This window comes from Pipistrellus hanaki (genome assembly GCF_964339955.1).
Source record: "Pipistrellus hanaki genome assembly, chromosome: 16".
NCBI classification, from domain to species: Eukaryota; Metazoa; Chordata; class Mammalia; order Chiroptera; family Vespertilionidae; genus Pipistrellus; species Pipistrellus hanaki.
In genome coordinates, this window is record NC_140518.1 from 16,117,718 (window position 1) to 16,143,137 (window position 25,420).

The 25,420-nt window shown below is 61.2% G+C and overlaps 1 protein-coding gene across 1 annotated transcript; it reads left to right on the plus strand.

Annotated features, from left to right (window-relative positions):
* On the plus strand, positions 1 to 24,854 carry CACNG5 (calcium voltage-gated channel auxiliary subunit gamma 5). The gene is made up of 6 exons (XM_084864168.1): positions 1 to 148; positions 18,124 to 18,413; positions 18,914 to 19,000; positions 19,830 to 19,970; positions 21,276 to 21,421; positions 21,526 to 24,854. Exons 2-6 carry the CDS (start codon positions 18,218 to 18,220, stop codon positions 21,781 to 21,783), a joined length of 828 nt encoding a protein of 275 aa, XP_084720294.1. The 5' UTR covers positions 1 to 148; positions 18,124 to 18,217; the 3' UTR covers positions 21,784 to 24,854.
* The last annotated feature ends 566 nt before the right edge of the window (positions 24,855 to 25,420 follow it).

A 25,420-nucleotide genomic window follows, 5' to 3' on the forward strand; every position in this document is an offset into this window, starting at 1 on the left:
GCGGAGGCTGCAGCCACTGTCGCGGGCGCGGAGCTGCTCGGCGGGACCGGAGGACGGGCGCCGGGGGAACCTCGCGCGGTGCCCGCCGCCCAGACGAGGCACCGGCGTGGGCATTGCACCCGAATCGGGTCGCGGCCGCTCCAGCGAGGTAGGAGCCCGGGGACCCGGAGGCTCTGCCGTCCCCTGCGCCCCCGCCCCCTCCCCGCACCGCCAGGGCTGGGCGGGGGTCGGGGCGGCGCGGGCGGGGCTGCGGGGGGAGCGTGTGAAGTGCACGGAGGCGGCGACGCTCCTCTTGGCGACGCCGCTGGCGGTGCTTGTGGCCGCTCCCGAGCTGCAGGCGGACAGACCCCCGGGCGGACGGAGGGGCTGCGGGGATTGCCGGACTGCGGAGGGCGAGCCCCCGCACCTGTTGCGCTGGGCTGTCTGCGCAGGTGGAATCCACCGCTGCCCGCCCGCCCGGGGGCCTCTCCCCCAGCGGGTCCGGCCGCCCCCGCCCCCTGCCCCGCGCTCCTGCCGCCCGGCTGCGGGGACGGAGGGTGCATGGGTCCGGCCGGGCGGGAGGAAGGGTCCCTGCGGGGGCCCCGGAGCAGAGAGGGGCGCGCGGGGGAGCCGGGCGGCGGCCGTGGGGCTTCCGAGGCCGATGCACTGCTCTCTCCAGTCGTTAGTGACTCCATCCCGCACTCCGCTCCCCTCCTCATCGGGCCCTCGATGAAGATGCAGTTTGGTGACATTTTATGAATGAAGCCAAAAGATCACTTCCTGGGGCCGATGACCACCAGATTGTCACTTTCTGGGGCTGGAAGAGTCCAGGAACCTGGCTGGGAGGGAGGAGCCTGGCCACCCTCAGGGTGCTGCCCCCGGGCTGGGGGTAGCCACGCTCTCCTCTGGCCCCGGGAGCCTGCTGGGCACTCCGTCCCCTTCTGTGGTTGGAGAAGCTGATGTTCAGAGGAGGAAAGGGATCCGCCCACTTGGCCAGATGCCAGCGGGTCTCAGGACAAGGTCCCCCAATGTGACATGTCACACTCCCTCCAGCTGCCCTGTGCCCGCTCCTGCTCCGCGCAGTCCGGAACCGGAGATGGGCCCACGCTCCAGACCCCGCCTCAGGCGGCTCCCCATCTCCCTAAACCCCAGGGCTTGATGAGTGAACATCCCAGACCGTCCTGGAGGTGGGCGAGGGGCGACTTTGGCCTGGATCCCTCTGGGTTCAGGACCTCAGGCACCTTGGTGGCAGGTTGGTGGCATCTTTCTGCTGACAGGACAGCCAGCCTGCCTCCAGAGTCTGCCAGCGACGCCCTGCCTGTGTCTCGCTTTCCCACTGACGTGGCAGCTGGAGGTGGCTGGGGACACCCCGTTCCAGAGCCAGGTCCTAGAAAGGGTGAAATCTGTCGCTGCGCCTGAGACACCCCCACCCCCAGCGTCTGCCTCCGTCTGGCATGCGGAAGGTAGCGGGTGCCCCGAGGGGTGGGGCGGAGCCAGGCCGCCCTGCCCACACGTGTCCGGTTTGTGAGGACCCTGGCATCCCGATGGGCTGCACCCACGGCCCCGCCAGCGAGCATCTGGCTTGTGAGAGCCGGGCCATTCTCAGGTTGTGAGTCCGGGCCTATGACCTGGGGCTGAGGTGGGGAAGGGGAGGGAGGAGGGGAGAATCGGCTGGATGGTCTACACCTGGCTGCCGGCAGCCTTCTGTCCTGGTGGGAAACGGGCTGCAACCACGCTGGGCACCGGCAACGGGACTCGGTGTCCTCATGTGTAGCGTGGGGCCGGGGTGCTGTGTGCAGCGAGCACACGGATGTCGTGTCCAGCTCACTGGGGGCGTCCAGGGCAGGTGTCTCTGCTTCCTCCTGCCCTGCCTGACGCCGACACTGCCCCTGAGGGAGGTGGTCCTGCGGCTGGGACCCTCGTGCCATCCTGGGTGGAGGAGCCGGTGAAGGTCTGTCAGGGTAGCGCACAGGTGGGGCTTGGAGTCCCAGGGGAAGGGGGGGGGGGAGGCTGGGAACCCAGTCTCCACCAAGCCCTGCCTCTGGGGGAGTTGGCATTTCTGCCTCAGGGCTCCAGCCTGGGCCTTCCCCATAGACCCCCCTACCCCAACACACACACACACACACGCACACTCGTTCCCAGGGGGTCACGGGGCACCAGCCTGCGGTTTTATTCCTCCCGGGTCTGGGGTCAGCCAGTTGCCCTGGCAGCATCGAGGCCAGCTGCCTGTGACTGCAGGAGCCCCAGGACCAGCCCTGCCCCCGGGCATCATCCTGTTCCCCCAGACCTGGCCGTCTGCTGCCCAGCATCCCACCGCTAGAGACTCGTGCCTTTGGCTCCTGGCCTTGCACTCGGTTGTGTCAGCTGCTCGCTGATGCCTGGTTTAAAAGCTTCAGGGGAGAGGCAGAGGGCAGAGGAGCGGGAACGTGGTTTCCCAGCCTCAGAGTTCACAGAGACGGCCCAGCTGGGGGCCCAAGGAGGGCCCCGGGGGGAGGAAAGGCGTGAGGGATAAGGGGGGGGGGGGCAGCAGGCGGGGAAAGCTGTGAACCTCACATGGGGTTCCTGCTGGGAGTGTGGGCTGGGCAGCCTGCTGAGTGTGCAGGTGTTGATAGAGGCTTCCAGAGGCTTCCAGTGGCTGGGGGGGCTTCGGCAGCCTATTTCTGGAGGCGATCTAGGCCCATCCTTCCTTCCTGCGCTGCCCTCCCGTCCGGGACCATGCCACGCGGAGCTGCAAGGAGCCCATAGGTGGTGTTCGCGGGCAGGCAGCTGCCGTGGAGAGCTGTTAGGTCAGCAGAAGGCTGGGCTGAGCACCATGCCTTTCTGAGCACCCACAGCCCTCCCACTGCCCGTCCTGGGAAAGAGCAACCACGCCCGAATTCCCTCAGACCTGCAGCTCCCGGGCTGTGAGGGGCTGCCCGAGTCACCCCCAAAGACTGTGTAGGGGGTGCCTCACTCCGGGGTTTGTGGGGTGAGGACTGACAGGCCCTGCTCAGGGGGCCCGCAGGCAGGCTGGGAGGGGAGGGGAGGGGCAGGCTGCGTAGCTCGGGCTGGAGCTGTGGGGGGACCGGAAAAAATGGGCTCGTCCAGGCCCGGCGGTGAGCAGGTGGCGGCCCGTCCCGGTGCTGCTGAGGGCAGAGCTCAGACCCGTGTGACCTCTGGCCATGAGCTCCCCACTGCCCGCCATTCTTAAAGGTTACTCTCACCCATCCCCGTCCTTAAATAATGACAACGATGACATGGCAGCAGCTCCTCCTTCTGCCCTCACAGCACGTATGCGCGCCTACTGTATACCCGCCGGCTACTGTTGTGAGTAAAGGGCACACGACTGTGGCACTGTTGGCATTTGGGGTCGGATAATTCTTTTGGGGCGGGGGCTGTCCTGTGCATTGTGGGGTGTCGGCAACACCAGTCCTCCCACTGCGACAACCGAGAATGTCTCCAGACTGGCCCCATGCGCCCTGGGGGTGAGGTCACCTGCTGCTGCGAACCATGGGGAATGCAGCTGTGAACCAAAGAGACAATGCACTGCTCTTCCCCAGGAGTAAGCATCACCAGCTGGAGATGAGCAATTCGCTTGCTAGAGAGGGACCTGCAACGGACGCTGCCCCGTGACAAGGCCGGTGGGGGTGGGGGTGGACGCCATTTTCAAAGGGGCCTTTTCTGTAGGTGACATTTGAGCAGAGAACAGGAGAAGGAGGGAGGCAGGGAGGGGAGGGAGGCGCACACAGATCTGGGGGCAGGGCCTCCCAGCGGCGGCAGGGGGAGGCAGTTAAGGAAGCAGCAGGAGGTGGGTGTGGTGAGGCCGGTGGGGACAGTCCAGGCTCTGAAGAGCCCCATCAGGTGACAGGAGGCCACAGTGAGGACTCCGCTTTCCCCGAGGCCAGGGCACACCGCCAGGTGCAACACCCTCCAGGGGCTGTCCACGCGCTCACAGCAGCCCTGAAAGCAGTTGTTTCCGTACGTCTGTTCCAGGCGCAGAGGGCCGGCCACTTGGGGGGATGCCGGTGGGACATGGGCTGGAGCAGCCATGCTCTCCTGACACCCCCTGAATGTGGACTTGCAGCCGCACAGAAGCGCGCCAGGTCCCGGCTCAGTCGCTCGGAGGCAGTGTGTGACCTGGACCAGTCACAGTCCTCCAGACTCTGGTTTTCACACGGTCTTTATAGGATGGTGTACTGTCCGCCTGTGCCACCCCCGCCGCCCGTGCCACCCCTGCCGCCTGTGCCACCCCTGCCGCCTGTGCCACCCCTCCTCCCTCTCCATACACTCGTGCCAGCAGGCGGCAGAGGGCGGCAGCACCCCGTTTCCCCCAGCCACAGGCGCTGTCCTGGATTTGCGCATCTATTCGCTGAGCGGCAGCAGTGCCATCTGGTGAGCTCGAGGCCAGTCTCTCGGGAGGTCACGGGAAGTTCAAGGCTCCCTCTCCTCTCCGGTCCCAGAGCCCAGGAGGAAGAACCGCTCTCCTCCAGCCTCTGCCTCGCTGCCCGTCCCTCCCAGGAGGCTGGCCCGGCCTCTCCTGGGGGCTGGGCGGGCGGAGCTACAGATCAGTGCGCTGGACCAGGACAGGGACCGCAGCACAGACCAAGACTCTGTGGCCCCTGCGCCCTGAGACCCGAAAGGGGTGGGGGGTGTCAATGGGCCCAGTGCCAGGGTCTCACTTCCCAAGTGATACACGTCAGCAATAGGTTCTCAGCTGGGAATGTGGGTTTAAAAGTTACCCCGGAGAGCTGAGGCCTGCAGACACCCCCTCGGTCATGGCCAGTCGAACCCCTTCATTCCTCCGTGCGCGGGGAGTCTGCCTGGGAGGGACCGCAGTGATGGGGGCGCCCAGGAAGGAAGTGCCGGGACTGTGGGCACACGGGTGTGGAGTGTGTGCCGGGAGTGTAGGAGGCCCCTCGGGAGGCGTGTGTATCTGCCCCGTTGGTGTGTCCTTGTCCGTTTGCCATCTGATGGATGGTGGGATGCCCAAGCCAGGCAAGCTCCACAAGAGAACACGTGAGGAGCCGTTGGGAGGGAAGCGGGAGTTCACGGAGCAGTGACTTTGTGTCCAAGCACCTCACACGCGTGTTTCTCCACCCTCACCCCACCCCCACCCCTACCCCCACCCACACCCAGACCCCTACCCCTACTCCCACCCCCACCCCACCCCCTCCCTGCTGCCTCCCCAGCTATCCCATCACGGCTTACATGCATACTTTGTTGTACGCGCTCCTTAAATTGCGGTGAATCACATTCTCTGCTATAAATAAATGCAATCTGTTGGGGTTTTTACTGCGGTAAAAATACAACGTAAAATCTACTATTTTAGCCATCCTCCATACTGTATACAATGCAGCGGCATTTGGTGCATTCAGATGTTGTGCCAGCGTCGCTGCTCCCGTTCCTGGACGTTTTCCTGGACGTTTTCCGCAGTCACTCCCCACCCCTTCCCCGCCGCGGCCCTGCAGCCACCCGTCCGCTTCCGGTCCCGATGCAGTTCCCTGTGCCGGGCGTCGCGTATCGGCGGAATCCCAGCGGGTGGGCTTTTCCACTCGGCATTGGATTTTCCGGGCTCACCCACGCTGCAGCCCGTATGGGTGCTTCCTTCCTTTTTGACGGCCGAATAATACTCCGTGGTGTGGCTATGCCACAGGTGTTCATCCGTTCCTTGGTCCGTGGGCACTGGTGTTATTTCCACTTCCCGCTGGTACACATCATGCTGCTGTGGACGTCCAAGTTCAAGTGTTTGTTTTAAGCCTTATTGGCAGGTGTTTCAGGTTCGTCCCTAGGAGCCGAATCGCTGGCTCACAGAGTGATGATGAGTAACTTACTACGCCACCACCCAAACGGTCCCCCACAGCACCCTTACCCTCCCCGCACCGAGCTCCCCACGTTCTCACCAAAACTCGGGTTTCCTGAAAGCCTTCCAACCATGGTCACCTGTGCTTTAGGGGCAGTTAGGCACCTTTCCACGACCACAAGGCTGGTGGTACAGAGCCAGAGGCTCTGCCCTCTAGGCTAAGGGGACCAGACGTCCCGATTTTTAACAATTTGTCCCGCGTCCCTCGGCGTTTTAAAAAAGTCCGGATTTTTGCCGGGACCATTTTGGCTCAATGGATAGAGCTTTGGCTTGGGGACTGAAGGGTCCTGGGTTCGATTCCGGTCAAGGGCATGTATCTTGGTTGCGGGCACATCCCCAATAGGGGGTGTGCAAGAGGCAGCTGATTGATGACTCTCTCTCATCGATGTTTCTAACTCTCTATCCCTCTCCTTTTCTCTCTGTACAAAATAAATAAAATAAATAAATAAATAAATAAATAAATAAAAAGTCCCAATTTTTTTCCAAAAATCGGGACTTTTTTAAAACGCCGCGGGACAAATTGTTAAAAATCGAGACGTCTGGTCACCTCTTTACTCTAGGCTGCCGACCTCCTCGTCCAGGCTCCGGTGTCCGAGGCTCGGGGTTCACAGAACCCCACTCATTCTGGCTCCCGACTGCCCCTGGTACTCCACCACCCATCACGGCCTGTCCTCCAAACAGAGGCCCCACCGTGGAGGGGGGGAGGGGGCACCCTCCTGGGCCGTGGGTGTCACCGGCCAGGAACTCTGCCTCCCCCACGGGGTGACACATGGACACGCCCCAGCCGCTGCCCGGGGAGCAGGTGACTTCCTGTGTGCACCTCCCTTGGTCCCAGAATAGCCGCTGCTCCCTGCTGGGTGACCTTCACTCCACCTCTCATCCCGGAGGCCCGAGCTGCCCCCGCCAGCCTCGCCCGCTCTGCAGAAGGAGCACGCCAGGGGCTCCGGGGCTGGCAGGCGCATCGCACCAAGGCCGGCCCCCCTTCCAGCGCACATGGCATCGCTGCCCCGAGTTCACGGACGGAGGGCAGGGCGCCCGGCGGGGGGCTCAGCCCCTGTGCATGAGGTTTCCTGAGGGCAGGGGCTGGGCTTGGCCTCCTGCCGGGCCCCGCTTGGCCCTCTGCACCCTCACGCTGCCCCTCTCTGCAACCTTCCTGCAGGGCATTGCTCCAGATTTCCAGGCTCCCCTGGACCCCTGATACTAAGGTGACCAGATGTCCCGCTTTTGGCAGGACAGTCCCGATTTTGAACAATTTGTCCCACGCCCCCCGGCGTTTTAAAATCGGGACTTCTTTAAAACGCTGCGGGACACGGGACGTCTGGTCACCTTACCTTATACCCCCCTCACCCCCTCCCACAGCACACTTCCGGAAACTCAAGGGGGGCGGCTGCCGTGTGCCCGGAGCCCTGTGGAGCCCTGTGTGGCTCACTCACCAGAGCAGGGCTTGAGCAGCGGCTGATGGGTGACAGCACAGGAGTGGGCTGGGACCTGTGCAAGCGTCGCCTCATGCGTGCCTCGCCGTGTCCCCGAGGGAGACAGGTGCTGTGAGGTCCCCCGTGAGGACAGGCTGTGTAAATTCAGGCTGAAGTGCTCCCGGCTGAGGATGCTGTTTGCACCACTGGGGTTTCAGCTCAGCTTTAAAGGTAGTTAAGCCCGAGGCAAGCAGGAATCTCTTTGTGTGCAGGAGAGATGAGGTTGGGGCGGTGGTTGGGGCCCTGGTTTCCCCTTTGACCTTCTCCCACATCCCTCCCGCCCCCCACTTGGTAACCTCTGCTCGGACCCTGCTGGTCCGGCCCCCGCGCTGTGTGCAGAGGGAGCCCGGGCATCCACGTCAGCTAAATGGGTGGCCCCGTGCGCATTGACTGAAGGCCCGTTGTCAAGCCAAGTGCCAGCAGCCATGAGGGGGCACCGCTGGGTCCGATTAGAATAAAGTGCGGCCCTGCCTCTGCAGGGGAACCGTGGCGGGAGGCACGGTGCAGCGGCAGGTCCTCCGGTATGGATTTCCCGGGCTCCCTCTCCTCTGCCTCCCCCCGGGCGGAGGGCCTGTCTCCCTCCGGATGGATGTGTTGTTGTGGGAGGAATGAGGCACACTCGTCACCTGATGGGCCTGTGGACGCACCGGGAGAGGGATGCGGGGGAGGGGGTGGAGGCGGCCGAGGAGGGAGGCTCCCTCTGGAGCAGAGAGAAAGCAGCAGCCCTCCCGCCCCGCCTCCTACCCTGGGGAGGGGCAGATCCAGCACGGAGCAGCCCAGGGTGCCCCCTGACCCAAGAGCTGGGAATCACACTTCCTGGCTGAGTGGCCGCCCTGGAGTCTGACCCAGGGGCCCGCCTGGGAGAGCGCCTGCCTCCCCGCAGGGACAAGGGGCTGAAACAGGTGAGGACTCAGCCTCGGGAGCCAAGTTCAGGTCCCGCCCCAGCCCCCTGGGCAGGACGCCTGTCCCAGCCTCGGCTTCCTCACTTGCAGAATGGGTCGTGCCATCCATAAGGTCATGCCACTCCTGGGCTGGGCTGAAAGGACCCAGGGTAAAGCATTGTGGACGCCAAAGGTCAAGGTCAGTGAGGTCCATCAGCGAGCGCATCTGATGACTCACCCCATTGCTTTCTAGGCCCTGGCTGTGCAACCTTCGTGGGGTCCATGGTCAGAAGGCGCCGTTTAGGTCACTGTGAAGGTCTAGAATCAAATGACCAAGAAAGAGGATGAGGTAGAAGAATAAAGCCCCTTCGTCCACCAGGAGGCGGGTCTCAGGACAGCTCCCAGCCAGTCTGGCCAGGATCTGAGTTCCGTGAATGGTAAACAAGCCCATTTGGGTGAGAAAGCAAGTCGATAGCCCGCCTCCAGCCCCGTGAGCCGCTCAGCTCCTGAGAGCAGGCTGCACGTGGACTGGACACCGCTTGCTTCACTCACTCCTGCGTTCCCCCCTTGGCAGCCCCGTGCCCGCTCTCTCCGCCCCGGACTGAGACTGACAGGGGGAGGGGCCCTGAGGACACGCCCACCCCACCCCCACCCTTCGCCGCCTGCGGAGCTCCGTGTGACTCGCACCTTTGCAGACGGAGGGCCATCGTCCACTCAGCTATGGAGCGAGCGCCCCACTTAGCCGTGTGTATTGGACCCGGTTAAATAATGGAAGTAAAAATAGAGCGTGGCCAAAGCCTGCCGGCTGGCGCCTACCCAGGAAGGAGCAGGGAGGGCCATCCCGGAGAGCAGAGGGAATTCACTGGCAGCCGCCCTCTCCCTGAGGCTGCTCTGGTTTCAGAAAGTTTGATATGGATACAGATACAGATACAGATACAGATACAGATACAGATCACCTTTTGTTAATTTTTAAATTAGAGTTTATAATGTGTATGCACACACGAACGCACACATATGTGCACACACCCCCCATTGGGGAAATAGTTTGTGCTGGTTATGGCACATTTGGAAATTCAGAAGCCTAGAAAAAGGCGGTCTCTCCTCCCCCCAACCCTCTCCAGAATGCCGGGGGAGGGGGGTTAGAGATTTCTGGTACCACCACTAGGGAAGGGGAAGGGGTGAAAAGTAGGGACTGCATTAGACATATCCAGTTTCAGCAACAGTGTGAACTCAGCTAATGCACACCCATTCGCCTACCAGCACGTAAGGGGGTTTTAAAATCCACAGCTGACTCTTAAGAAAGACTGAAGCAAGTCTTCCCTCAAACCCAGAGCCCTGAGCAGGTGAACTGCCATGCCACCAAGGAGGACCAGGAGGTACTGGGCCCAGATACGGCCATAGTAGCTCAAGCCTGAAACGGTTGTGGCCTTGGGCCAGAAGTTGCTGCTGAGACCCACCTGACAGTGGGATTGCTGGGTTTGCGTGACAAGGGCCTGTGGAACTTCACAAGAAGCTGCAAACTGCCTTCGAAAGCAGCTGTGTCGTTTTGCATTGCCTCCAGCAATGCATGAGAGTGCCAGTTTCTCCAAATCTTTGTCAACACTTACTATTGTCAATCTCTTTCCTTTTAGCCATTCTAGTATGTGTGTAACGGTATCTCATTGTGGTTCTGATATAACCTTGATGATGAAACTATACAGGATAGTGGAAAAAAATTATAGGTCCGTCTCGCTCATGAATATGAACACAGGGGCCCTTGTCCAAGCTCTCCCCTGAGTGGCCAGCACCTCGTCTTCTTGTTTGCACTGGCGTTGGGAGGGCTGGACCCTGGGCTTGCGGGCGTTGCTCCTGGACCCACAGCCTCCCGGCCGGCTGTCTGTCTGGCCCAGGGCTCGGGGCTCAGAGGGGCAGGGCCTCAGGGGTAGAGAGAGGGGAGGCCCGGGCGTGTGTTGCGGACCATCAGAGCCTGAGTTATGGCCGGATGTGCTGGAGGCAGGAACTGGCGGACAGGAAATATTTATAGAGGCAGGTCCGCCACATTGTAACCTGGCCAGGCCCCATCGATCCATCAGCTCCCCAGAGCCCTCCTGTCTCAGCAATTCTCTGGGGCAGGGGGTGCGTCCTGCAGGCTCCCAGCTGGCCTCCAGCGCCTTCCAGGCCCATTTCCCTCCCAGGCTCCCGTCCCTCCTCCCCGAAGGAAAGATAGGCGCAACAGAAACGTCTCTCTTGAAACACAAGTACCAACTCCATGCGTGGAGGAGGGTCTCAGGGTCCAGCCGGAAGGCTTGGCTCCTTGCTCCTCCCTCCCAGGCCTCCTCCTCATGCGCTGTTTCATGTGAAAAATACCTGGTGTGTCCGTCATCCCCCCATCCCCCCACCCCCGAGTGATCCAAGGGCCAAGCAGACAAGAGCAGGAAGCCTGCAGCCCTGTTCTCTCCAGCAGGAGGCTGCGGAGGGCGGGCAAAATTAGGTCAGCGTTTTCCCTTCGGCCGTCAGGAATCTCGGCTCCCCGGAAGCCAGAGTTTCCACGGTGATGAGCTCAGCACCCTGTCGGACCGACTGCCGCTTCTCGGGATGCACAAGAGGCAGTTCTGCTCTGCAGGGAAAGGGGCAGATTGCTGGCTTCCCATCCCAGCCCCGCCACTTTCTGGCTGGTGACCTTGGCCTAATGGTGGAGGAACCCCCCCCCCCCCCCCCGCCCCCGATCGGTAAAGTGGAGATAGTGACCCCAGTAGAGATGACTGTGTGCGTGCACTGGGCACCGGGCCGGAGCCCCTGTCTTAAGCTGGTTACACGTGTTGGTTCCTTTAATCCTCTCGCCCCTTGGAAGGAGGTACCAGCGCCGTCTGCGTTTAATCACAACCGCAGGGCTGTTTCGGGGATTCAGTGAATTAATGCGTGTCCATCGCTTAGAACAGTTCCTGGCACCGAGTCCTCCTGACCCAATAAACACCAACTGGCAGGAGCCGGGGAGACAGAAGGGCCGGGAGAAGCCGCAGACCCTGAGCCAGGGTCCCGGGAAAGGCCAGGCCAGGCCGCAGGTCGCTCTTCCAGCCCGCCCGCCTGCCGGCTCCCGCGGCCCGGATCTGATAGATGGCCCCTGTCACCACAATCAGATCGAGCCTGAACACTGTTCCTGTCACACACGGAGACACAGGGAGGAAGTCGTTTTCCATTTCTCGCTGGCTCTCCTAGGCCGGGGGGGGGGGGGGGGGGGGGGGCGGGAGCACTGCTGGCCGGGGCGGGAGGCGGGAGGCGAGAGGCGGGAGGCGGGGCCAGGAGGCAGCTGCAGGGGAGGCTTCTAATTGCCGGCGTTTAAGACTTCACGTCACAGAAGGCGGCGGGGTGGTGTGCAAGTGGGGCTGAGGGGAAGAAGGAAGCGTGCGACGCTGCCTTTTGGAAAGCAAACACTGCTGCAGAATAAAAGCGCTTTTGTGCTGGGGTGGAACTGGGGGCGGCTGCTCTCCCTGGGGCCGGTGGCAGGGGCCGGGCGGACATCTGCTGCTGCATGCCTTGGGCTGCGGGTGTCCCCGATGGTGACTCAGGGGGGGCCTGTACCGCTCGTGGCTGATGGCCGGGCAGGGATTGGTGGGCTTCACAGGTCAGAAGGACAGAAGGCGCACGGTACAGACAGGTTTGCTCAAACGCATAGATTTATGGAATGGTCTTAGGGCTCCTTAGTTCTATTTTACATCATCTATGCCCCTGGTTAAGGATAATGTCCAACCTCACAATCCCGCCTCCGTGCTGCGGAGGAGAGGAGGCAGGTTTGTTGAATGTCGCTGACGGGGAAGCAGCGAGGGCTGGCCTCCTCCGTGGCTGCCCGGGGGGCGGGGGAAGCACAGAGCCTGGGCTGATCCACTCTGTCGCTGTGAGCTGGGTGGCCCCGTGTCTTCATCCTCGGGTTCCTCTGTAGAAACGTAACCATGATGTGAGTTGGCCGGGAGGGTATCGGACGGGAATGTGGTGCTGGCCCCGGCCCGGCTCAGGGGCTGAGCCCCGACCTATGCACCCAGAGGTCGCTGGTGTGATTCCCGGTCAGGGCACACGGCCGGGTTGCAGGCTCGATCCCCAGGGGGAGGCCTGCAGGAGGCAGCCAATCCGTGATTCTCCCCCATCATTGGTGTTTCTACCCCTCTCTCCCGTCCTCTCTATGAAACTAATAAAAGCGTATTGATTATGTGGATGATCAGTAGACACACGGGCCCAGTGGCTGACGGCTGATTCTGGCTGTTGGCTGGTAGCCCAGCGGGGCTTTCCACCAGAGGAACATGTCTGTTTATTACAGCTGGGGGGCTCCCCGCAGCCAGGGGTCAGAGGCAGCAGCATGGCTGACATCCTGCTCCCCCATGACACCACATGCAATAAAGAAGTGTCCAGCCCCAGGTATCAGTGGGGATGAGTCTGAGAACCCTGCTCTAAGGCCCAGCAATCTCGGGGGGCGCCGGACTTCTTACATGGGGGCTGGGTTCCCCAAGAGGGAGCTCAGGAGAGAAGCAGGTGGGAACCGCACCTCCTTTTATGACCCAGCCTCAGAGTCACATGGCATCATTTCAGTGCACGCTATTGGTCGAAGCAGTCCCACACTTGCCTAGACGGAAGGGGAGGGGATGTGCTCGGACCCCACCTCTCAATGGGAGGAGTGTCAGTCAAGGAACTCGTGGTCCCTTTCTAGCCACCCAGAATGCAACGGCTTTCAGCACGGTGGACAGCAGGCAGGGCCACATGACCACCGGGGGCTGACGGTCCCTGGCTCGTCCTGCTGGGAGCTGGCCAGGCTGACACTGAGTCCCTAGACCAACCAGCTCACAGGAGCAGGTTTCTCCGAGCCCGTAGGAAGCTGAGGTCAGCATTCTGCATTGGACTGTCCTTCTCTTTCTCCTTCTCTCCAGTTCAACCACTGTCCAGCCCCGTCACTGGGCTCCCACGCACACCTGTACCCTCCCCTGCCACAGAGCAGCGAGGCACGTCACTGAAGGCCTCTGGTTACTGGCTCGGGGGCAGGGAAACGTGCTGTCTGTGACTTAATTCTCCATGAGACCTTTCTCTGTAATTTCTAGTCTCGGGTGATAATTAGCAACTGTTAATTCCTGGTCATTAGCAAGCTAATATGTGGAGGTAATGTACCCAGGTAATCATCGTAAAAGGCTCAAAGCTGCGCCGAAACCGGTTTGGCTCAGTGGATAGAGCATCAGCCTGTGGACTGAAGGGTCCCAGGTTCGATTCTGGTCAAGGGCATGTATCTTGGTTGCGGGCACATCCCCAGTGGGGGATGTGCAAGAGGCAGCTGATCACTGATTATCTCTCATCGATGTTTCTAACTCTCTATCCCTCCCTCTTTCTCTCTGTAAACAATCAATAAAATATATATATATATTAAAAAAAAAAAAAAAGGCTCAAAGCTGCCATGTTTCCACTTCTCGGCCTCTCAGCAGCTCCCGCCCCGTGGTGAGCCTGGGCCCCGCACCTGCCTGAGGGCAGCAGATCCCTGAATTGATGGCTTTCGTCTTCGTTGTCCTCTCTGGGTATAGAAATAGTACGTTTTCTTAGCGGCTTTGCCAAGCACAGGAATGTGATAAAGAAAATCAAATATCCGTGACCGGGAAGCGTCCACCACCGCCCACGCTCTGGTTTACCGGCTTACGGTTTTCCCCCAGCGGGGTTCCTGTGAGACACGTGGCTTTCCCTCTGGCTTCACTCCTGTATTATTGCGTGTCCCGTGAACATCTGCTCTGGTGGCAGCAGCGTCTAAACAGCACCTGCCTGCCTTCCCCGTCAGAAAGTCCACATGAACCTGGTAGGTGGCGGATGGGTAAGGTGACCAGACGTCCCGCTTTTGGCGGGACAGTCCCGATTTTAACAATTTGTTCCGCGTCCCGCGGCGTTTTAAAAAAGTCCCGATTTTTTACGCCGCGGGACAAATTGTTAAAAAGCAGGACGTCTGGTCACCTTACAGATGGGGCTCGTGGGGGAAGAAGCAACCACGTAAAAGCAAAGACGTGGACCGAAGCCTCATGATGTGGGAACTGGAAATTCACCCCAGACCAGTCGGCGTCTCCAAGGGGCCCCCATCCCTGCTCCCACCGACGGAAGACACGGGCGGGGGGCAGGGTGGAGGGGAGCCAAGGATGCAGTTGCATCGGAAGAAAGTCAGGAAGGCGGTGGATGAAGAAGCCAGGAGCGGGGTTTGCAGCATGGGGCCGGGCAGGTCCCTGTCATCGCTGCCTGCTGCCTCTCCCCGCGGCGCAGGGAGGAACGCACGGGACCAGCACCCACCGGGGCCCGCTCACACTCTTGTCCCTCCGGGGACCCTTCTTCCCTCTGGACCCGGGCGTTCCTGCGTGTGGTCTGGGAGAAATGGGAGCCTGCCCGCCCTGCAGGGTGGTTTTCGGATCAGGAATGCCGAGTCGGAGAGCACCTCCAGGAGGCGCGGGAGAGGATCTGGCCGGGGACCGCCCAGAGGAAGCCCAGGAGGATCGAGAAAGAGCCCTTCGCTTTGGCCGGTGATGCTCAGTGGTTAAAGTGCTGGCCTATGCACCCGAGGGTCTCGGGTTTGATTCCTGGTCCAGGGCACACACCTGGGCTTAGGGTTTACTCCCTGCCCCAGGGGAGGTGCCTGTGGGAGGCAACCAGTCAATGTGTCTCTCTCCCTTTCTCTCTCCCTTTATCTCTCTATCTTTATCTCTATCTCTCTTTCCATCCCTCTCTCCCTCTCTCTTCTTCTCCCTTTCTCTCTCCCTATACCTCTCTATCTTTATCTCTATCTCTCTTTCCATCCCTCTCTCCCTCTCTCTTCTTCTCCCTTTCTCTCTCCCTATATCTCTCTATCTTTATCTCTATCTCTCTTTCCATCCCTCTCTCCCTCTCTCTTCTTCTCCCTTTCTCTCTCCCTATATCTCTCTATCTTTATCTCTATCTCTCTTTCCATCTCTCTCTCCCTCTCTCTTCTTCTCCCTTTCTCTCTCCCTATATCTCTCTATCTTTATCTCTATCTCTCTTTCCATCTCTCTCTCCCTCTCTCTTCTTCTCCCTTTCTCTCTCCCTATATCTCTCTATCTTTATCTCTATCTTTCCATCCCTCTCTCCCTCTCTCTTCTAATCCCTTTCTCTCTCCCTATATCTCTCTATCTTTATTTCTATCTCTCTTTCCATCCCTCTCTCCCTCTCTCTCCTTCTCCCTTTCTCTCTCCTTCTCCTGCTCTCTCTCCTTCTCCCTCTCCCCCCACCCTTTCCCTTCTTTCTCTCTCTGAAAAGCAATGGAAAAAAAATACCCTCAGATGAGGACTGACAAAACAAAAAGAAACAGCCCTTCGGTGACCCCTGGCCGTTTTCAAAGACCGTCTTCCCGCTATCGCATCACACACGGTTCTAGATCCCTATGACCCCCGGGGATGTGTCACTGCACCCCACACCTCCGGCACCGTTTATGTCTTCCGTGGGCGATGGTGGGGCCAGGGCATGCACTGTGGGACGAGACCTAGGCTTCAGTCCACCGTCTGCCACCACCTGGGACTGTCCTGCAGGCTACTCACCGTCTTTGAGCCTCCGCTTTCTGACCCACACAGGGGGCTAACTCTACCCACCTACGGGGGCGTTGTGAGGCCCTGACGTTATTTGTTTGTAAATAATTATCTCGCAACAGAGCATAACGACACGTGTGTGGTGAATCGTCGTGTTACTGTTCCCTGCGGGCCGAGTTCCGAGTGTGCCACCCACGCTGGGACTGTCCCCTTCCCCAAGCTCCCTCCGGCTTCGTGCTGGGCCGTGACAGAGCCCGGCGGGTCATCTCCGGCCGCTGCTTTTATTTCTTGCGTTTGGGGATTCAGATCCAATCTCCTCTCCACTTTCATCTCCCCAAGCCCGCAAGAGCCAAGGTTTTTGTTGTCTCGCTGCCAAGATTATCATTACAATCGGCGCTCAGCTCAGGCCGGTTGCTGGCTGTCATATTTCAGAAGCCCAATCCGGCCGCCTTACAGGAACGCGGGCTTATCTGCCCATCGCTGCCGACTAACAAGCCTTCCGCCAGCGCCGGGCTGGCCATTTCCCAAGCCCTGGCCTGGCTGCTGTGCCATGTCATCTCCCAGCAGCTTTGGGGGGGCTCGGAGGGGGCAGGGCAGGCCCTGTCATTCTTCCTGGGGGACAGCCTCGTTCCCTAATGGGTCCGCAGAACCAGACGCCACTGTGTGGACAGACACGCTTGGGAAACACCGGAATGAGTGCAGCTAAACGCACCCTCCGAGGCCTGAACCTACGACTGTGCGGTGAGATTGTCCAAGGCCCAGAGGCAGCGCTTCCCAGGCGAGTGTGGCTTGTGTCCCTTTCCCGCTGGCTCAGCCAGGGTGCGCCTGTGCCTCAGCCGAGGCATCACCCCAAGCCCTGCCTGGGACCCCTGGTCACCGCCGGTGTCTCCGTCTCCCGGCTCAGCTGCTGGCACCGCCGCTCCGGAACATCAGCGTCCTGTCTCAGCATTCCCGGCTGTGCGTTATGGCGAAGGGTCGACGCTTCTGCAATGTGGCTGCTTAGGTGAGGCGCGCCGAGCGCCCAGGCCCCACCCTCTGCCCGTCCCCTCCAGCTCCCCCCTCGGAGACCTTCCTCTGGGCTCCTCACGTCCTGGCTTCCCTGCTTGGCAGGGTTCTGAGACCTGAGCAGGTGCACGCTCACCTGGATCTTGTTACATCGCGGATTCTAGTTACAAAGCGGCCGCACGTCTAACCAGCTCCCGGGTGATGCTGTGGCCCGGCGAGGGGCAAGGTCACCGCCTGGGCCGCACGTCAGGGTCCCGGGAGCCCTCGGAAAGCCCGGCGGCACCCGAGTGGCTGGGAGGGGCGCCCAGGGCCCAGGCGGGCATTGCCGGGCGCTCCCTGGTGATTCTCCGGCGGCCGGTGTTCAGAGCCCTGCGCTGGGCTGTGGGCTCCGTGAGGAAATGGGGGGAAGGGGGCGCAGGTCAGCATCCATCTGCCTTATTCCTCGGGCTCCCCGCTCCGAGCCCCGTGCCTGGCGCTGGCACCGTGAACAGACCCGGGGCGTCTCTCTGGCTGGCTCAGAGCTGGCTCCTGCCGATACTGAGCAGGCAAGAGTCAGACGGCTCCTCACGCGGTGGGTGTAGGCGGCCCCTTGACCTTGGCCTGTGCTGTGGCTCCTTGACCTCCGTTGACCTAGAACAGTGGTCGGCAAACTGCGGCTCGCGAGCCACATGCGGCTCTTTGGCCCCTTGAGTGTGGCTCTTCCACAAAATACCACGTACCCTCATTACGTGAATAACCATGTGCTTACCTGTAGAGTTTAAGTTCTAAAAAATTGTGGCTCTCAAAAGAAATCTCAACTGTTGCGCTGTTGATGTTTGGCTCTGTGGACTCATGAGTTTGCCGGCCACCGACCTAGAACTGTCCCTGATCGCAGCCCAGGAGGCAGGGTCCTTCCCCAGAGCCTGCCCTGCCCTCTGCCCGTTCCCGAGGCTGCGGCCGCTCCCCTGCCGGATGCCGCGGCTCTGCCGGGGTGCGGGACCCCCAGAGTCCTCCACACGAGAAGCCCCGGCACGGCTCACCCTCACCCCTCCTCCTGCACCGGAGCTCTCGGGCAGATCCCCCGTCGAGCTGCGTGCGTTGCTGTGTGGTGCCTTGGTCCTTCTAGGTGGGACGTCTTCAAGGTCAAGGACAGTCTTTTCATCTCCCATGTTGGGCACCACGGGTGAATGAATGAATGAATGAATGAATCGCGTTATCTAGCCGGGGGGACTCCCACAGAGGACAAGGTGGCCCTTTGTATCCTGGCAACAAAGCTGTGAGTTCCTGGCTGGGGGAGGAAGAGGGTGGCGCCTCTGACCAGTGGCCTGGTGTCCAGGGAGCCGGCCTGTTGGTCTGCCCTCACCAGCTCAGCCAGGCGGGGTTCGCTTTAGCTACGGCCCCTCATCGGGGCCTCCCCGGTGCCCAGCCTCTCTCCTGTCTGTCCCCAGAGCCCGCTCCCCGCTGGCGGGACCAGGCCGCAGGCCGCCCACCTGACCGTCCGTCCGTCCGTTCGTCCATCCGTCCGTCCGTCCGTCCAGGAAGATGAGCGCCTGCGGGAGGAAGGCGCTGACCCTGCTGAGCAGCGTGTTCGCCGTGTGCGGCCTGGGCCTCCTGGGCATCGCCGTCAGCACGGACTACTGGCTGTACCTGGAGGAGGGCGTGGTCCTGCCCCAGAACCAGAGCACGGAGGTCAGGATGTCCCTGCACTCGGGCCTGTGGCGCGTCTGCTTCCTCGCAGGTAAGGGCGCCGGTGGCAGGCAGCCCCTCCCGAAAGCCTGCCCCAGAGCCCCCCGCCCACGTTGGGGGGAGAGGCCCCGCCGAAAGGAGGCGGTTCCCCCGGACAATCCTCCCGAACCCGGGCCGTGTCCCTGCGGCCACCAGGACCCACCCCCACCCGGGGCCTGGCGTGTAGTGTCCGTTTGAGCAAGTCCTCTCGTCTCCCGGGACCTGGGCCCTCCCCCCCGGAAGGGGATGTGGCCTCCAGGCTGAGGGAGGCTGGTGAGCTCAGGGCTGGACGTGCCCTCGGCGCCTGAGCCAGGGTGTCCCCGATCTCCGTGTTCCACATGGACTGGTTACTGTCCCCGCCCTGCCCACGAGGGAATGGAGGCTCGGGAGGCGAATGGGTCCCCTTGATCCAACGTCGCTGCATCCACCGGCTTCCAGGGAGGGTGGTCCTGCACACCGCCTCCCGGAAGGACCCGGAAGGACCCGGAGAGGTAACCATCTCCGTCTTCCCAGGTGAGGAGCGCGGCCGCTGCTTCACCATAGAGTACGTGATGCCCATGAACAGCCAGCTGACGTCCGAGTCCACCGTCAACGTCCTGAGTAGGTGCCTCCCACTTCCCAGCCCGGGCCCTGGCCAGGCGGGCAGAGCCGGGCGGAGGGGAGGGACCGGGGGCCGCTTATTTCTCGGAGCTAAGGTCCTCAGACTCAGCGGGTGGTGCTGGCCTGAGCTCACTGGGACTTACTGTCGATTATTGATCCAGGGGTGGTGACAGGTTTCGAAATGTCCCAGTTCTGTGACCCAGGCAAGTGGCAGGGCATCCGTACCCAGCACCTTAGTCTAGATAGGCTGCTAGAGCACAATACCACAGATCAGGGAGCTGATAAACATCGGAGGTGTCTTTCTCTCGGTTCTGGAGTCCAGGAGTCCACGATCAAGGCTCTAGCAGGGTCCGTTCTGGTGAGGGGCCCGCTTGCTGTGTCCTCATACGGCAGGAGGGGTGAGGGAGCTCTGTGGGGCCCCATTCTATAAGGGCACTAATCCCCTGTGTGAGGGCCCCACCCTCGTGACCTCAGCACCTCCCAAAGGCCCCACCTCTTGATGCCATCACATATGAATTTGGGGACAGTCATTCAGACCATAGTACTCAGGGAGCAAGCCCTCTGGCCCCCAATAAGACTGACCTCCGGGCCTTGTCCCCCCAGAGCTGGTACTTGCAGTACAATTCCCCCTGGATTAGCACAGACTCCACAGGCCAAGGGCTAAGGGACAAAGCCCTGGGAGGTCCCAGGCCACCGCAGCCCGGGGAGCGCCTGCAGGTGCGGCTCTGGGGCCCAGCTGGCAGTCACTGCCAGGAAGGCTCTCCCGAGGAGGGTAGGCAGCGAGGAAGGCCCCGGGAGGCTGACAGAGTCCCTTTGTGCCCTCCGTCAGAAATGATTCGCTCGGCCACCCCGTTCCCTCTGGTCAGTCTCTTCTTCATGTTCATCGGGTTTATCCTGAGCAACATCGGACACATCCGCCCCCACAGGACCATCCTGGCCTTTGTCTCCGGCATCTTCTTCATCCTCTCAGGTAAGCGTGTTGTTTCCATGCACCCGGGCCTCTGGCTCCTCCACAGCTCTGCCCCGGGAAGGCCATCCTTCCATCCGTGAAGCCATTCATTCCTCTGCCCGTCTGCCCAGCCATCCAGCACGTATTCACCGGGCACCTGCAGCGAGCTCAGCCCGCCCCCTGCAGGTGATGCTGCCACCTCGTCCAAGAGGCAGGCCCCGGGGGAAGCTCTTGCCCTCTCTATGAAGCTGGCGGTGCTGAGGCTACTCCGGAGCTCTGAGGCACCCGAGATGCTCCAGCAGTGGCTGTGGGAGGAGAGTCGGGCCCAGGGAAGTGGTTGTGATGATAGCAATGGACAGGGTCCCCTGGGCCTCTACACACACGTTAAGCGCCAAGGAAGTCTTGAATCGTTGACTTTCCTTGAACAGTCATCCTTCGGGAGGCCCTAGGTTAATCACATAAGTGGAATTGAACCTGAAGAGCTCAAAACAGAGTAGTTAGTTATGTCCTGATTCGATCACCGTCACTAACTGATGGGCCCGGTGCCTGAGGCAGCCATTGGCACAACGGCCCCAGGAGTTTGGGCCCCATGATTGCCAGGATCTGGACAAACGCTCCTGCCTCTCGCCCAACCGTCTCAACAGGCCACACCCGGGGGTCAGGTGGGCTGGGCAGACCAGGGGCCACGTGGCCTCCACCAGGATGCTGTTCCTCCCCAATGGAGACAGGAAGCGGAGGCCGCTGCCTCTGCCAAGGGGGCCTGCCATATCCCTCGGTTTAGCCAGAGCCCCCTGCTGGCTCCGTGACTCTCCCCCATCCTTCCCATGAGGCCCATGGGGGACTCAGGGTGTCCACAGGCGGGGCAGGCATCCACGTCTGACAGGCGATCCTAGCGGGCAGGAGGGCGAGAACCGGTGGGCTTACCGTGGCTCGGGAGGCGGCCGGCCAGGGCACTTGTTTTCTTCCTTTTTTTTTTAAATTATTATTTGAATTTATTGGGGTGACATTGGCTCATGAAATGACATAGGTTTCAGGGGTACACTTCCATCACACGTCATCTGTGTATCGCATCGTGTGTTCACCGCCCCAAACTAAGCTTGCAAACCAAACGGAGGCGGGAGCCGTCTTACCGCAGCTCTGCCTTCCGGGAGGGGACGGTCTGAGCTGAGCAGGGTGGCGGGAGGAGCGCCCCTGCTCTCTCTGACCTCCAAAGCGGGTGCGTTGTCGCCCTGAGGCCCCGGCTCTCGCCCCGAACCCCCCCAGGGGAGGTGGGTGCCCCCTCCGCACCCCTCGGCCCTTCTCTGAGCGGCGCCCGCCCTGCCCCAGGCCTCTCGCTGGTGGTGGGCCTGGTGCTGTACATCTCCAGCATCAACGACGAGATGCTCAACCGGACCAAGGACCCGGACACCTACTTCAGCTACAAGTACGGCTGGTCCTTCGCCTTCGCCGCCATCTCCTTCCTCTTAACGGAGGTAACGCCCCCGCAGGCTGGGTGGGGTGGGGCGGGGGGCACTGCCCACGCAGCCCATGGGCGCCGGGCCCCCAGCGGTGAGCTCTGCCCCCCCTCTCTCCGCAGAGCGCGGGGGTGATGTCCGTGTACCTGTTCATGAAGAGGTACACCGCCGAGGACATGTACCGGCCTCACCCCGGCTTCTACCGCCCGCGCCTGAGCAACTGCTCCGACTACTCGGGCCAGTTCCTGCACCCCGACGCCTGGGTCCGCGGCCGCAGCCCCTCCGACCTCTCCAGCGACGCCTCGCTGCCCATGAACAGCAACTACCCGGCCTTGCTCAAGTGCCCCGACTACGACCAGATGTCGTCCTCCCCGTGCTGAGCCACACGGCCTCCCCCCCTCCGCCCCCGCCCCCTCCCGGACCGTGGGTGGCCAGACAGCCGCCCTCTCTCGGGCTCCCCTGCCGGCCTGTGTGCCCTGGACCCGGCCCGTGGTGGACAGGCCGAGGCCGCCCCCATGCTTAGCTGTTGTCACGTGACCCTGTTGTCTCCCTGCTCCCCCCAGAATGTCTCTGACTGCCCCCCAGTGGTGTCTGGGGCCAGCGGACAGCGGATTGGCCGAGAGCATGGGGGTAGCCCCACCCCTTGAGTGCCAATCGCTCCAGCCACTGTCCCCTTTCCTGGGGCAGGTGAGTGTCTGGCTGTGTAGTCATCCCTGCACACCCAGCCTCGTGGCCCCAGGCCAAGGCCAGCTCCGGGACACCAAGTCCCTTCGGCACGCCCAGCTGGACGTGTGTGTGTGTGTGTGTGTGTGTGTGTGTGTGTCTGCCAACGGGCCTGGCCCTCGCGTTCACGATCTGGCCCCCCGAACAAAAGGTGACTGATGTCTGGCTGGTTCTGCGTTGTCCAGCGGCATCCTTGTGAAATCCTGTATTCTTTTTGTGGCCCACGTCTCCCCATTCAGCACACCCGTCTGTGCTGTCCCCCTCCCTCTGTGCCCTCAGACTGCGTGGCTCCTCCTCCCACCGGAACTCAGCTGCCCATCCTGGTCCCCCAGGGGCTGAGGGCGCTCTGAGGCTGCTCTGACGAAGTCACCGAGAGGCGTTAACGGCTGGTGGTGTCTTACTATGTACAGCCCCTCCGTGACGTATCCAACAGGGGTCTTCCATGCCTTAACCCCAAGGAGTGACTCTGATCACGAGACTTTTGCTGGTCACAGTGAGCATTCCCAGGCGCTGTCCCAGGCCCTGGGGACACTGCCCCTGCTCATGTGGCCTCATTTCTGGCCCGAAATCGAAACCCGTGGACAGATGTCTGCACTGCCCGCAGAAGGCAGCTCGCAGGAGGCGGCGTGGGACTGGGGCTGCTTTTGCTGACACCTGGTGCATTTTGAGTCTTCAGGCTGGGACTCTGGCATCTCTCCTGAGGATGTCCGGGAACATTGGGGGGTTGCCGATTGAATCCTAATAGAGGGCCATGACTGCTTCCTGGGTATGGGACCTGTGTAGGCATGTAGATGCCCCCAGAAGACAATGCGGCATGGTGCCCACTTTCCTGGTGGAAACCTGGGCTAGGACGTGGGAGGCACCGACGTGAAGCCGGCAGGCGGGACACGGTGGGAGGCCCTTGCGGGTGGGCCCCTCGGCTCTCCGGGGTCCTGGTCGGGCGGCCTGGACCTGCCGTTTTGGTTAGTGAGGCTGCCGGCTCCCTGTGCATCCTGGCCCTGCCTGCTCCCCCCCCCCCCCCCCCCCCCCCGCCCCGCGCTCTCTAGGACGGCATTGTTTCTGGGGCACACGGCTCCCGGGCCGCCTGGTGGGCTCCGGAAGGTCGTGCAGAGAAGCACACGTGCCGTGTGCAGCCTTCCATGGGGCAGTGGTGTGGTTTGTTATTGCTCAGCTGCCGTAACAACATGCCGCAGACCGGTGGCTCCAACGGCCTACGTTTCTCTCACGTTCTGGAGGCCAAGAGTCTGAGATCAAGGGGTCAGCGGTTCCAGCAGTGTCCTTGTGAAATCTTTTATTTCTTTTAAATCTTTTTTAGTCTCTCCATACAACACACCTGTTTGTGCCGTCCCCCTCCCTCTCCGCCCTCAGACTGTGGCAACTTCTCCTGCCGGAACTCAGCGGAGGCCCCCCATTGGCTTGCTGATGGTCACCTTTTTTTTTTTTTTAAAAAATATATTTTGATTTTTTACAGAGAGGAAGGGAGAGAGATAGAGAGCCAGAAACATCGATGAGAGAGAAACATCGACCAGCTGCCTCCTGCACACCCCCTACCGGGGATGTGCCCGCAACCAAGGTACATGCCCTTGACCGGAATCGAACCTGGGACCTTTCGGTACTCAGACCAACGCTCTATCCACTGAGCCAAACCGGTTTCGGCTGATGGCCACCTTCTTAACCAGATCCTCACGTGGTCTTTTCTCTGCACGTGTGGTGTCCAAACCCCCTCTTTATAAGGACCCCACCCCCAGAACGCACAAGCCAGCTTCCTGGAGAAAGCCCCAGGGTGCCCTCGTGTGTGACTCCTGCCTGTAAAGCAGTAGCAACTCGACACCCAGCTCTCCCTCCGTTGGCACCTGCGGTGGCTGCTGTGGTCTTTGGTTACTGCTTATGGAATGACATGGAAACCGCGTTCTCCCTGCTGTCGAGGGACCTTTTCCCGCCGGACGGGCGGGCGTGCAGATCCGCTCCCCTACAGCTTTGCCAGTGCAGTCCGCTCCCAGGATGCACTGGCCTCGCCCTGGCGCCCTCTCTGTCACTGGGCCAGGCTTGTCTGTGTGCAGAAGCCCCCTCACCCCGGGCGATGTTGGCTGTGCCTGCCTTAGGGTGGGCCTTCGTGGCCTGGCGGCTGAGCTGCTAAGGAGCTGCGCCCCCCCCCCCCCTCAGTCTGTGCAGCCAGCACAGTGGCCTTTCTGCTGGGAAGTCATCGCAGGGGGGGCCCTGCGTGCCGCCTCTCCGCCATCGAACGTTTTGGATCAAACATCACAGTATCTGCACTCAACTCCGAGATCATGAGTGAAGGTCCCTTCCCCAGGACACCTTCGGATCTCTTGCTTCCTCAAGCTCTTCAAAAAATACATGGGTGAGCGTTTTTTCTCTTCACCCTCAAAAAATGGGAGGGGAGGCTCGGACACCAAGGTCTGATGAATTTTTGGAATAAAACCACTGAGGGTTACCAGCCAGAGGGATGCGGGTTCCCTCCCACAGGCAACTCACCACGGTGATGCCTCATCCCCGATCGCCAGGAGATGGCCTTCAGAGGAAGGGTCTGTTGTCCCTGTGCACCGGGCTGAGGGGAGGAATTATGGGAAAATCCACGCGTGTCCCTGGTTTCGTGGGGATGTTGCGGAGTCACACGTGGGAAGAGGCCTCTCCTCGATGGTTGGGTACCTCTCCTTTCTGCCTAAGTAAACATGCTGTGTCCGGGCTCTCCGGAGAAACAGAACCAGCAGGATGTGTGCGTGGAGAGATTTATTTTAAGGAATTGGCTCACCTGATGATGGAGGCTCGTCAAGTCCAAAATCTTATGGGGAGGCCAGCGGACTGGAGACTCAGGGCAGAGCTCCCGTTCCAGCCTGAGGGCTGTCTGCCCCGGGGAAGTCAGTCTTTGTTCTCTTCAGGCCTTCAGGTGGTGGGGTGAGGCCCGCCGCCTTGTGGAGGGCCATCCGCGTTACTCGCAGCCCACGGGTTTAAATGTTAACCTCGCCCCAAAGGTAACTTCTTTACAGAAACAGCCAGAATCATGTTGGGCCAAACACCTGGGCACAGATGACACGTAAATTACGAGATAACATGTAAAATTCACCACCACACGTGTATAAAGGGCAGAGGAGGGCGGGGCAATGGCCTCCCCCGGAAGAACTGCGGGTCCACGCACACCCAGGGGTGCCCTGTGCCTCCCCGGCTGCCCCTCACGGCCATCGGCTCCGTGAGTACACAGAGCCATTTGCACCTCTCCCAGTCTTGCCTTTTTTCTTTTTAATATATACTTTATTGATTTTTTACAGAGAGGAAGCG

Excerpts from the sequence above, each read along its gene's own strand:
- CACNG5 (XM_084864168.1), top strand. The coding sequence starts at position 18,218 with ATGAGCGCCTGCGGGAGGAAGGCGCTGACCCTGCTGAGCAGCGTGTTC. Across the intron at positions 19,001-19,829 it reads GTCCACCGTCAACGTCCTGA|AAATGATTCGCTCGGCCACC; the intron begins GTAGGTGCCTCC and ends GCCCTCCGTCAG. Across the intron at positions 21,422-21,525 it reads TCTCCTTCCTCTTAACGGAG|AGCGCGGGGGTGATGTCCGT; the intron begins GTAACGCCCCCG and ends CTCTCTCCGCAG.